Source organism: Ciona intestinalis, chromosome 2 (assembly GCF_000224145.3).
Source record: "Ciona intestinalis chromosome 2, KH, whole genome shotgun sequence".
Taxonomy (NCBI): domain Eukaryota; kingdom Metazoa; phylum Chordata; class Ascidiacea; order Phlebobranchia; family Cionidae; genus Ciona; species Ciona intestinalis.
The window spans coordinates 2,086,102-2,098,816 of record NC_020167.2 but is presented as its reverse complement, the minus strand read 5'-3'; the positions used below and the strand labels follow the sequence as shown (position 1 = coordinate 2,098,816).

The following is a 12,715-nucleotide window of genomic DNA, read 5'->3' as shown; positions in this document are numbered from 1 at the left end:
ACAACAGTTTGTTTTATTTGCATGCTTGGTGAGTCCTACATACCTATGTACGGTGTATATTAGACATAATAGAGTGGAGGAAGATGGGACACCTTTAGCCCATAGTTATCCAAAAATCCTGATCGCGCTTTAAGCAATTAAAAACAATCGCGAGGTTTTTTAATTCCTTCAATGTTTTTTAATTCCTTCATTTCATTCATTCATTCATTCAATGTTCTTTTTTTTACTACCAAACGAAGCGAGAAATTAGAATGAATAGGTGTCCCATCTTCCCCTACCCTACTATATATAATATTTACTGTACATTAGTTACGTGCCTCATGTACCAGGATTTAATAACCTAATTCACAAATTCATGTTTTCAGTGTTGCATATGCAACACGAGGTTTCAAACCAACTTTGACGACAAAACCTGAGCATCTTTCACCAAAACTGTGGACGTTTGTGGAAAATGACTATTTCAATAGTTTACAAACTGTTCTTATACCATTTCGTTTTTTCATTGATGTGGAAGACAATCAAGAAGCTGCGCAATCTGAAATTCCAGATTTTGCCACGACTGAGTTTCATTATGTTATGAAGCCGAGAGATGAATTCTGTAAAACAGGTAGAAACAGAACAATATTAATTTAAATAAGTGGACACGTAATATTATATTTAATTTATATGTTATATCCACTCTACAGTACATAATATTATAACCAGCAATACATTTATTATATATTCATTACGTACAGGAAACAGATGCTTAATTATCTTAATGACGAAAAACAATTGCTTTTTATATTGCAGGAAATGTCGATGACCACTTGCTGCTCATTTTAGTTAAAAGCTCCGTGCACCATTTTGACCAACGATGTGTGATTAGGGAAACCTGGGGGTCTACTTCTAACATTTCGAATGTACAGGTGTGGCATTGTCGAGTGTTATATTCAATGTTATAGTACTGTGGGATAAGATAGCGAATCCTTAACGCCTATATCCCAAATCTCTTGATCGTGTTTGGAACAATTAACAACTTTCGAGTCACGGACCTTCGTTATACAATTCTTTAAATATAATCCAACTCTGTAACATGTGTACTACCAATTGGGACGAGAAAGGAAAGTGTCCCAAGCTTACCCCGCACTACTTTAGAAATAAAAATAAAATAACAAGAGTTTCTAAACAAACATTTTATCACCAGATTAAAGTGGCATTTTTATTGGGTCTGTCGACAAATGGTTCCCACCAACATAATGTTTTGGTTGAAGATCGTCAGCATGGCGATATCGTGGTGGGATCTTACTATGACGCTTATAGAAACCTGACTGTCAAGTCTTTAATGGGCTTGAAATGGAGTTATCAGTTTTGCGGGTGAATAAATACTTTTATGTAGCTGTAGCCTACTGCTGGCTACTGTTTTTTAGGTTACTAACACCAAAGTTAGCATTAGAGTAAAACCAGTGTCGTCGCATAACAGAAATGTGTAGTGGAGTGGGGTAAGACGGTGGTACCCTTGATTAGCACAAATCGCCTCATATATCCAAACTTAAAATATATGGGTTTGGTAGTGACATTACCACGAATTAGTTTTATCACACTTTTATTGAAAACAATTTAAAAAATGAAAACACACACAGGTGTAATTTAAGCAATTTAGCAACAGGGGGCTAAGATGGGACAGTTTAAAATTGTTGTTAATTTTGAATAATACGTAAATAAATAATACTGTATACACTTCGAAAGTACGAATAAATATTGTATCCTACAAATGCATATAAGTTTGTAATAACAGAAAATGAATAATAGCTAATAATAAAGTTTATATTTTGGCTACAAATTGAGTATTGCTACACTATATTGCACACAGGCCACATTTCATTAATTATTTCCAAATGCTTGTGACCTGATTTCAAACATATTTTCTATATATCTTGTTAATATATTAGTATATTGTATGAGTTTTTATGTCGCTTATATAGAAACGACTGATATTGTTTAATACCATTAATCCCGTTAATGTGTATTTGTAACCGGATTTACTGCTGGTTGCATGTTAACCATACACACAAAATAACGTCTTTAATATGTATATGGTAGGAACAATTTTTGTATTTATTTTCACAGAAATGCCGACTTTGTTTTGCTTGTTGACGACGATGCATTTTTGAACCTACCTATTATTCTACAAAGCTATATTATAAATACAAAGAATTCTACCAAGAGAAATGTTCTTCATTGTGGGAATGAGCTTTTAAAAAAAGCCGTGGTTGGTTTTGTTGTTCATTTCTTAAAATTTGTTTTACTATATGAACTGCTTCACGATTTTGCTTGTCATCTTTGCGCAGGGACCATAATTGGTATAATTTACCTTCTTTAAACCAGGTTGAGCGAAAGGGCAAGTATTTCGTGCCAGAAGAGGTTTACGATTTGCCTTTCTATCCTGATTACTGCAACGGAATATGTTTTATAATGTCGCATGATATCGCTCATACACTGTACCTGACTTCGAAGCGAACACATTCAGATATAGCAATTGATGATGCTTACATTACTGGTATTTTGCGATATAAGGTAAGAGCAACATATTGTAGGGTGGGGGTAGATAGGACACTTAAGCACATATTGCCCAATATTTCCAAAATCAAAATATATGACGGCTTTTATTTGGTACTAATTAATAATATCACATGACGGCTTTTGGTACTAATTAGTACTACCATTCCTGCATTAAAAAGCATCATTCAAAAAAAATATATTTAAACACACGAGAACAGGGTAAGACGAGACAGCTCAAGATCCTTGTACATTTTAATAAATAATTTTTTTTATTAAAAATACACGTCAACACTTTGGTAGTCGTTTGACACCAATTAAATTTTAATACTTTTGCGCATGCGCCGAGACGCTACTGCGCATGTGCAGTAGTTCGGAACAACTACAACACCAGCTCCTATAATAAATACGTACCGACTGAAAAAAATTTCGGAGAAAAATATTACTTTATTTATTTATTATTTTTAAATTATTATTTTTACGATGTGAAAAGCATGCTAATGACCTACATAGATGTGTGCGTAAGTTGTATTTTCGGCAATTTTTTTGAAAATTTAATATTCATATGATTCAAGCGCAAGGTATGACCATACTTTTTTTAATTTTTAACATCCATCCCCGCACTTTTTTAAATAAAATAATGTTTTATATTTTAGGTATCACGTATATAGCGCTATAACATATTCAAAGCTGGATCGGTGGAAAATTCTATAAATATGTTTTTTTTATGACGAATATTAATATTTAAAGTTAATATTTCATCGAATTATTAAAATTATTTTAGAATCGGTACCGCTGGGGTTTATAGTAGGTACAGTGCCCAAATTTTATGTTAGTAGCACGCGTAGAAGGTTTCGAAAGTGGACGCTATAATTTCTGTATTCTATAGGATCACCTTAGTCCGCCAGCACCTGTAAATTATAAGTAAAATGCGCTTGTTAAAAAGTAAAACGCGCTTATTAAAGTAAGTAAAATGCGCTTATTTAAAAATAGGTTTGTTAGTGGTATACTTACTTTTTCTAGGCTACAACAAAATACCAACTCAGTTCTGCTTACTTTAAATCAAAATTTAAAGTTTTAACGTGTAAAAGTGGTGTCTGGAACTTTTACAACAGAGGGTCCTAATAAATTTGGGCGCCCGGTACAAATATATCAGTCGGAACGAATATATTACGACACCGGTAAAAGGTACGTCTTACGCCGAGATCCGTCTTTCCCACCCTAATACAAAATAACCATGTAGAGCAACCTCATTTTTCTTGGGACGGCTTTTAAATATAAACACCCGTGTGACATCCAACTTTTTTCATGCAGTAGCGCGTGAGGTTTCATATTTCTTTGAATGTTCTTAATTTACTACCAAACCGAACGAGAAAATAGAATGAACAGGTATACCATCTTTCCCCGACCTACTACATTTACCAAATCATATTTTTCTTGTAGTAGTCATTTTCCTATGTTAAACCTGTTTAATGTCAGTATATTTTACGCAGGCTCAGGTCCCGCTTGACACGATGCAAGCCGGGTCATGCTTGTACTTCAGTAACGATTTGGACGACGTTAAAACAAAATTGCGGGAAGAATGGCAACGAATTAGTACATCAATTACTGATTTATAGTACTCGCATTATGTTTTTTTACTGTTTACAGTGTTTAATTTTGACCAACCAAGGCATATATACTCGGCGCATGCGCAATAGCACCCCGTACAAATATATCAGTCAGAACAAGTATGTCACGACACCGTATAATCGTATATAAACACTCTGTTCTATTAACGCTAGATGTCGACAAAGATTTTAACGATCTGTCTTGACGTGTCTCCTGTCAAACGCGAGAGACATAACGCGAGCGGTAAAGAGGTTTTTGAGTGTTATAGTACCGTCAATATTGCATAGTCGTTAGAAATAGAATCTATTACTATTGTTATCAACTATTAAAGTAAGCTGTAAAGCATTTCTTTTAATTTAAACCTTGAATTATCGTGTGGTTTTGGTTTAGTTAATGGCATCATTATTTGGTTCTTCGGTCATTACTCTTAAAACTTTGGTATATCTGTAATAAAAGCTGAACAAAGGACAAATTTTTAGTGTTTTACTTTTAAAAAGGGTGGACTTTAGGAAGTAGTCAATAATGGAGTGTGTTACTAAATTTTGTGTTTCTGTAACTGACCAAATGCCAAAGGAATGTTCGGTGTTTCTTGTTGGCGATGGAAACAAACTGGGCAACTGGAAACCAACTGATGCTGTTAAGCTTGATTTGACTGAAGCTCAATGGGAAATAGAGATGTGTCTGAACGCGAAGGAGCAAATAAGGTACAGGTACTTTATTGGGGCAATGTATGAAGGTGCTGTGGTGATTAAGCAGTTTGAAGTTCATCCTACATTCATGACAAGAAGTATTGTGGTCCCTGAGAAAGAAAATCTTGTGGTTAAAGATATATTTGGAGTTGCAGGCGATTTACAGTCTGTTGATTGTGGTTGGCTGACAAGTCAAACTGAAATACGAGTTTTAATCAGTTCGACTCAAGGTCACCCGATTACTTTTAATAAAAATTTCGGTAATGGCATGCTGAACAAATCAAAGCTGAAAATTAAACCGATTGCTCATGGAGATATCATCGGCATATCTACCACAGTGATTGAGCCTTTTCAGTCGCAACAAATAGTTAATATTCCAAATGCAGGCCTTAAAATACCTGAAGACGAACAAATGTGTTTGTTATTTTCCATGCAAACATTGAATGCTTCCTCCTGTTCAATTAATCTTGAAATTTATGATAATGATAAACGACTTGGAGTAGCAACAGTTGCATTCGGTGCTTTATCCACTTCCAAACAGGCCCTCAATATTGCTGTAATTGATGATAACTTTCTCTGTATTGGGGTCCTTAAAATTAGCTATCTACGTATATCTCCATTCCAATGTGAGGCACTTAACATGGAGAGATTGTTCTCCAGACACTGGAAACCTAAACCCATGGTTCACATTGGACATAGGGGAAGTGGTAATTCATTTACTAGTAAGTTGATTGCAAATGTCCCAGAAAATACTGTGGCTTCATTTAAACAAGCCAATGAAAATCGTGCCCAGCTGGTTGAGTTTGATGTTCATTTAACTAAAGATATGATTCCTATTGTTTATCATGACCTGACCACTTCATGCAAAGTAAAAACTAAAGAAGAACCTGGAGATGTTTTACTTGAGATGCCTGTTTTTCATTTTACACTTAAAGAACTTCAGAGTTTAGATATGAAGCACAGAAGTCGGATTACCAACACCAGAAAGCTGGATTTCAATGAACAAGATACAAGTCCAGATATGCAAATGTTCCCCACATTGAAAACTGTTCTAACTGACGTTCCTGTGGAGACTGGTTTCGACATTGAAGTGAAATGGCCGACGTTAGATATAAATAATGAATTTGAAGATGGACTTGAAAGTTACATCGATGCGAATGTATTTGTGGATACAATATTAAAGGCAGTGTATGAAAGTGCTGGATCGCGTCGAATCATGTTTTCTTCATTTGATATTGACATTTGCATTTTATTAAAGAGGAAGCAGGGAAAATACCCAGTGTTTTTACTTACTAACGGTGACACCAACTTTTATACACCATTGCTGGATCCACGTGAGCGCACAAATGGAATGGCAGTGGGCAGCTGTCTTGCTGAGCAGTTTCTTGGTGTGATAACTTTGGACAAGGATGTATACCAAACTCCTGAGGTGATCAAAAAGATTAAATCCGCCGGAGTTGTATTTGGCTGCTATGGAGATGAAGTCACTGATAATTTACCAATGATGAAACAGTTGAACGTGGATATTGCAATCTATGATAGAATATCTAAGGAACTTGCCAAAATCTAAAGGCTCGGTTTACTGACTATAAAAATTAAATGGCAATTGCTTCACTGTTTTTTTATTTAGATGTTCCTGTGGTTATTAAGTTATTATAATTAAAGTTGAAATATATTTTTATTTTGTTAGTTAATAATAGAATGTGTGCTATTGTTTCTATTTGCAGGGTAACTACACTTATAATATAGTGCTTTATTTTGCTTATAAAATATTTCTAATTTGTCTATTTATGTGCAGATACAAAATTCCAATTTTTCGTAGTTGCCTTAGGAATGTCATTAACATGAGTGGAAATACAACACTTCAGTTTGTTCCTTTTGCGAGTTCTGTCAACTCGGGATTCTGGAGCAAGTTAAGTGAGAACAAATTAAACCTGTACAAGCTGGATGACTCGAGAAAACCTGTCGCAGGTTTTTACACGAATTCTGATGTTGAAGGTCTCCCATGCAGACATAGTGTGGAGTACTCTGCTTTTGATAACACCACACAACCGCCCCCTTTGTGTTTCGCATCTACAGGTGGATTATACAATAAAAACACAATTGAAGACTTTAAAGTTTGTGACAAAAATGCACTCTTAAACAAAGAAGGTGATTTGCTTTGGGAAGCCATTGTTAGCAGAAAAGCAATTAAACACCCCCATTTACTGTCACGGTTCTTTGTTCTAAGTTTTTCTGATTTGAAAAAGTTCAAATTCACATATTGGTTTTCATTTCCTGCATTTATTCACTCTTCTCCAATATCAGTATCATCATGCGCTCCTATCTCTGCCACTGCTAGCAATGAGTTTATCACTAACTTAATAAAATCCATTGACTGTTTTTGCACAGAGCAAGGCAGCCTTCCTGGATTCTTCCTCATCTCAACCTCCAATACATTTGGTTCAGATGAAGATATAACGTCACACACCTTGAGTGAGTTTAATTCCCTTGTTAACCAGAATCGAAAAATCACTTTTGCCTTTTCTGATCCATCAACACTATCTGATTACCCTGGATGGCCACTTCGGAACTATTTAACATGCATTGCTTATCACTGGGCGGAAAAACTTAAGGGGGAAGTTAATGTTCTATGTTATCGTGACCGAACACAAATGGGGAAAAGAAATGCAACCCATAGCCTTGTTTTACGAGTTCATATTGATTCAGTTACTGAACGCCCTGCTGGCTTGACAGGTTGGGAAAAGAATCGAAAAAACAAGCTGGGTCCTCGTGCTGTAGATTTAGGAGAAAGCATGGACCCAGAGAAGCTAGCAGAATCTTCAGTCGATTTAAACTTGAAGTTAATGAAATGGCGACTGATGCCAGCATTGGACCTGGACAAAATTTCATCATGTAAGTGTCTTCTTCTTGGCTCAGGGACACTGGGTTGTAATGTGGCGAGAGGTTTGTTAGGTTGGGGTGTTAAAAATATCACTCTGGTTGATAATGGAAAGGTGTCTTTCTCAAATCCTGTTCGGCAAACTTTGTTTGAATTCTCTGATTGTAGCACCGCTGGTGGAAGACCTAAAGCAATTGCAGCAGCTGAAAGGTTGAAAAAAATATTCCCCGGAGTTAATTCACACGGCATTGAACTCTCAATTCCTATGCCTGGTCACCCTGTTCATAAAAGTGATGAACTAATTGAAAAAGTAAAGTCTGAAGTGGCGACATTAGAAAGTTTGATTGACAGTCATGATGTTGTGTTTCTTCTAATGGACACCAGGGAAAGTAGGTGGTTACCAACTTTAATTGCAGCTGCAAAAACTAAACTTGTAATCAATGCAGCACTGGGTTTTGACTCTTACTTAGTTATGAGGCATGGTGTTATCTCAAAGGAATCCACAATAAAACTCGGCTGTTATTTTTGTAATGATGTTGTAGCTCCTGGTAATTCTGTGCATGACCGTACTTTAGACCAGCAATGCACGGTATCTAGACCTGGTGTTTCAATGATAGCAGCCGCACTTGCGGTGGAACTGATGGCTTCCATTCTCCAACATCCGTCTGGATCACTCGCAGCTCCAGAGCCGGGATCTCACTCCATCCCACCATCTGTTCTCGGTCCTGTACCGCATCAAATTCGTGGTTTTATGTCAAGCAACCAAGTTATCTACCCTACTGCTCAATGCTTTAGTAAGTGCACTGGTTGTTCGAAAACTGTAATAGATGCGTACCTTGCCCATGGGTTTAACTTTTTACTGGACGTTTTCAATTCTCCTGCAACATATTTGGAAGATATAACTGGTTTGACGCAGCTACACCTAGAAACTGCTGCTGCGGAAGCAGATGTCTTAGAGTTTAGTGATAATGAAAGTGTATGATCATTTTTTGTAGAGAAAGAATGTATGATAAAGATATTATCTGATACCCCTGGACCTACCTACCAACTTGTTGATAAATATATAACAGCTGAGTGGTAAATACATACCCCACTTGTTAATTGCTTGCATCACAAGAAAATGACAAATGTGTAAAATAGATTCACCAAACAAAATTATTGAAAATATTAACTAAATTGGTTACATTTTGTCAAAGTTTATTATTTAATTATTGTCGCTCGTTCTTCATCGTATTATTTACAAGTTTTAAGATTTTTGTGCAATTGTTTTTTGTGAAATGCTTGCAGTTTGTTCACCGTGAAATAATATTATAATTGAAGTTTATAAAGCATAAGAATATTGTTGGTATTTGATTCACAGTTTACTAGCTTGGGTTAAACTTGATGTTATATTTGTTTATAAAAAATTGTTAATCTTGTTTGTGTAATCAAATGAAGACATCAAACAACATGTGGAAAGCCATCATACTCATTGGGGGACCTGAAAAGGGTAAGTTAGCTTTTTAAATGCAGTTGTGTAGCTTTTTTAAATGCAGTTGATGTCTTATATATTGGCTCATTTTGCTTGTGTTTTTGGCTTTTGTAAAATTGAGGTTTGTTTGGCTTGTATGTAGGACAGTATTGATTCTAAAGAAGTGTTAGTTGATAAAAAATTGGTATAAGGAACAAATTTCTTTACAATTGTTTTTAATAGGAACAAGGTTTCGACCATTATCACTGGATGTGCCAAAACCTTTATTTCCAGTTGCTGGTTTTCCTATGGTTCAACATCATATTGAAGCTTGTTGCCAGGTAAAACATTCAATTAAAATCTAATCTCTTCATATTTATAATATATGCTAAAACTGACTGTTTCTTAGATCTATATAAAGATGTATTTTCCCTCTTAAGTTATAATTTTACATTAAAACAATCTAAAAAAACAAAACAAAGTATTTTATGTTGTATTTGGTAACTTGTAAGTGGGCATTAGGTCTGTGAAACAGAGTGCACTGTATTATATAAACTAGCATTGCCCCACCATTAGAGAATAACTAAATTAGGTCTATTATTAAACATTTTTTGTTTTTGCCCAGGTTCCTGAAATCAAGGAAATTCTATTAATTGGATTCTTTCCATTATCAGATGAGTTAAAAAGTTTTCTGGAATATGCAAAGAAACAGTTTACTCCATCAATCAGGTAAGTCTATCTCAGTTCTTTAGTTTTTTTTAACAGCTTTTAACTGATTGTAATCTGTTTACTTCATCTGTCTGTAAGTGCTTTTTTAATGTGGGTTTACTAATTAACATTGTTTAAAAGTTTTTGTAATTAACTTGCTTTTTTTCATCTTCCTTTCTGTAGCTATATATGCTTTGTAAAAATATAAATTGGGACATATATATATATATATATATATATCCCTTTGAAAAATCTGATTTTTCATTATGTTTTTTTACTGCACTTTGTTTTATCTGACTGTACACATATATAATCATACTAATCCTATAGCTTACTTTCATTTTTTTAGATATTTGCAAGAATATACATCCCTTGGCACAGCTGGGGGTTTGTATCATTTCCGCGACCAGATTGGTGCTGGGAACCCATCCGCGTTTCTTGTTTTTAACGCAGACGTTTGTTGTAATTTTCCACTTCAAGAGATTCTTAGTTTCCACAAATCAAAGACAACAGATGATGGAATCACTATTGTTGCAACTGAAGTAATGCGTTAGTACAGTAGTGATACTTAGTAATTTTACATCGTATTTACTTAAGAATCGTCTTTTTTTAAGTGATGAATGATCACAGCTACTTTATTTATGGCTGAATGGTGCAATGTTAGGAAATATAAAGGATGATGAATGATACTTATTTATCTTCCATGTGAGGAATATACTAATGACGTTGTGGACCTGTTTTATACACTTCATGCCTATGTGTTATTGTTACCACAAATTAACAGTAACAGCACCCAGCATCTAACCTATCCAACAAGCAACAATAGTAAAAGCATAAATAGTTTATTCACATAAAACACCCTTTTTTGCCTGCCCAACAATGGAAAATTTCATGAATTCGTAATAAGGGTTTTTTTACTAGGCAACCCAGCAAGAATCAATGAGTTATGGCTGTGTAGTTGAGGACGCAGCAACTGGTGAAGCAACACATTATGTGGAAAAACCAGAGACATTTGTTAGCTCGCTCATCAACTGTGGGGTGTATGCTTTTTCACCTAAAGTTTTGCAATACATGGAGAATGTTTTCAAAGAGCATCAATCAGAGAGATTTGAGTAAGTTTTTTAGTGTTTTTTTTTTCGCAAATTATGGTAATATTGAGCTAAGTTAGACTGTTTCGTTTATTAAATATTTACGTTAGTTTCGATTCTCTATATATTTCTGCTAAACAGACAAATTTGACATGTAACTGTGAGGTAATTTTTTAAAAATATTTTATGTTTCTTACTTGACACCATGCCACAGTGGTTAGTATTCTTTCGCCTGTTTTCCACAGGAAACAAGGTCCCAGCTTTTTTGCTGCCACCATTTTGGGGTATGTGTTCTTGGGCAAGACACCAATAAGTAATTGCTTCTGTGATCACTAATAGGTTGCGTTGAATTTTGAACCTGTATTCTTTTGTTTAGAGGCGAGCGCTGTATTCATTGTACCACAATGTCAAAATAAAACATTTCCACCGTTTGATTACCAAAGTTAGCACTGTGATTTTTTTTCGAATAAATTTTTGTTGTTGCGTTTTCACAGCAGTGGTGATGATAATGCAGATCAAAGTTTCTCAGAAAGAATTTCACTCGAAAAAGAAATTTTAAATCCATATGCTGGCTCTGGAAAGATGTTTGTTTACAAAACTAAAGAAGTATGGGGTCAAATCAAGTCTGCTGCGTAAGTTATAAATATTTAAACAAAAAACAAAACAATGTTTTTTGGAAACTGAAATATTATTATAATTCACTGTTTTCTTTAATAACTACTCCTCTTCGCAGTGTGTATAAAAAATATTGTATATTTCAGTTTCCACTTACTACTTATGTTTTGATGCAACAGGTCTGCCATTCATGCAAACAAGTTGTATCTTTCACTTTATCACAAAACCAACCCTGAAAGACTTGCGCAAAACTCCCACAAGCAATCTCCCACTATCATTGGTAAGCCCACCGTCTACAACTCTACATGGACATCTTATGCAAACTTTAACACAAAGTATTTGCTATTTATTTTTCCCCATTTCCTCATTTTTGCTTGTTTATTTTTTTTAATAAAAGCAAAATTAAACTAGTTTGACAATTAGAATGTTAAAGGACCAGTAGGAGAAGGAGATATTCTTACCTTGCTTGAGTCCGAGAAAAAAGCCAGAAGGCTGCGATAAATTGAAAAAAAAAACTTGACATTAATTTAACTTTATTTTCATCTCATGAGTCATAAACCGAAGATACCAACTGCCAACTTCAAGACATAATGTAGCTATCATTGTGTGTGTGTGTCATAAAAATATCACACTTTGATTTATAGTTACACATATGTGGCTAGAAACCCCTAAGAGGGCACAAAGTGTATGTAATATCACAGCTGTGTTAAAAATAATTAAAATTCATTTTGAATCTAAATGTTAGACTGTAAAAAATTACTAACAATTTTTTTTCATCCAAACAACAGGTGATGTTTTTATTCACCCCAATGCTGAGGTTCACAGCTCAGCAGTGATTGGTCCCAATGTAACTATAGATGATCGAGTGGTCGTAGGACCGGGTGTTCGGGTCTCCAACTCCATCCTTTTACCTGGTGCTGTGCTTAAGGTTGGTGTCATTTGAATATAACTTACTTTATCCTCGCGTGACCGGAAAACGACAGTCGTTATCACACAGGTTTAACACCTCGTGCCAGCTTACGAGTTACCATGTATGTTACTTTGTGGGTAATTGTTTTATGGGGGATTTTTCATTTTTAAATATGTATGGCTGATAATTTGGACAACCCATTGGTGACCACTGAGTTGGAGCAAT

General features: G+C 35.0%; 4 protein-coding genes across 4 annotated transcripts in view; all 4 read left to right on the top strand.

The window, feature by feature from the left end:
* Positions 1-6: 6 nt before the first annotated feature.
* LOC101242607 (lactosylceramide 1,3-N-acetyl-beta-D-glucosaminyltransferase A-like) lies at positions 7-4,621 on the top strand. The gene is made up of 7 exons (XM_018817549.2): positions 7-28; positions 366-607; positions 793-908; positions 1,187-1,356; positions 2,110-2,251; positions 2,368-2,556; positions 4,032-4,621. Exons 2-7 carry the CDS (start codon positions 577-579, stop codon positions 4,155-4,157), a joined length of 774 nt encoding a protein of 257 aa, XP_018673094.1. The 5' UTR covers positions 7-28; positions 366-576; the 3' UTR covers positions 4,158-4,621.
* Positions 4,622-4,633: 12 nt separating this feature from the next.
* On the top strand, positions 4,634-6,635 carry LOC100183868 (glycerophosphocholine phosphodiesterase GPCPD1). Its single transcript, XM_002119783.4, has one exon. The coding sequence runs from the start codon at positions 4,672-4,674 to the stop codon at positions 6,406-6,408; it is 1,737 nt and encodes a 578-aa protein (XP_002119819.1). The 5' UTR covers positions 4,634-4,671; the 3' UTR covers positions 6,409-6,635.
* Positions 6,611-9,079, top strand: LOC100176035 (ubiquitin-like modifier-activating enzyme ATG7). Its single transcript, XM_002119625.4, has one exon. The coding sequence runs from the start codon at positions 6,629-6,631 to the stop codon at positions 8,699-8,701; it is 2,073 nt and encodes a 690-aa protein (XP_002119661.2). The 5' UTR covers positions 6,611-6,628; the 3' UTR covers positions 8,702-9,079.
* The window catches only part of LOC113475773 (mannose-1-phosphate guanyltransferase alpha-like), a 5,752-nt gene continuing 2,102 nt past the window's right edge, over positions 9,066-12,715 (top strand). The window contains exons 1-8 of the mRNA XM_026840515.1: positions 9,066-9,208; positions 9,413-9,510; positions 9,795-9,898; positions 10,227-10,419; positions 10,799-10,989; positions 11,460-11,597; positions 11,760-11,860; positions 12,369-12,508. Of these exons, the coding sequence (XP_026696316.1) occupies positions 9,151-9,208; positions 9,413-9,510; positions 9,795-9,898; positions 10,227-10,419; positions 10,799-10,989; positions 11,460-11,597; positions 11,760-11,860; positions 12,369-12,508 (1,023 nt within the window). The 5' untranslated portion in view covers positions 9,066-9,150. The remainder of the gene's footprint in view (positions 9,209-9,412; positions 9,511-9,794; positions 9,899-10,226; positions 10,420-10,798; positions 10,990-11,459; positions 11,598-11,759; positions 11,861-12,368; positions 12,509-12,715) is intronic.

Excerpts from the sequence above, each read along its gene's own strand:
- LOC101242607 (XM_018817549.2), top strand. The coding sequence starts at position 577 with ATGAAGCCGAGAGATGAATTCTGTAAAACAG. Across the intron at positions 909-1,186 it reads CTAACATTTCGAATGTACAG|ATTAAAGTGGCATTTTTATT; the intron begins GTGTGGCATTGT and ends TTTTATCACCAG. Across the intron at positions 2,252-2,367 it reads AGCTTTTAAAAAAAGCCGTG|GTTGAGCGAAAGGGCAAGTA; the intron begins GTTGGTTTTGTT and ends TCTTTAAACCAG.
- LOC100183868 (XM_002119783.4), top strand. The coding sequence starts at position 4,672 with ATGGAGTGTGTTACTAAATTTTGTGTTTCTGTAACTGACCAAATGCCA.
- LOC100176035 (XM_002119625.4), top strand. The coding sequence starts at position 6,629 with ATGTGCAGATACAAAATTCCAATTTTTCGTAGTTGCCTTAGGAATGTC.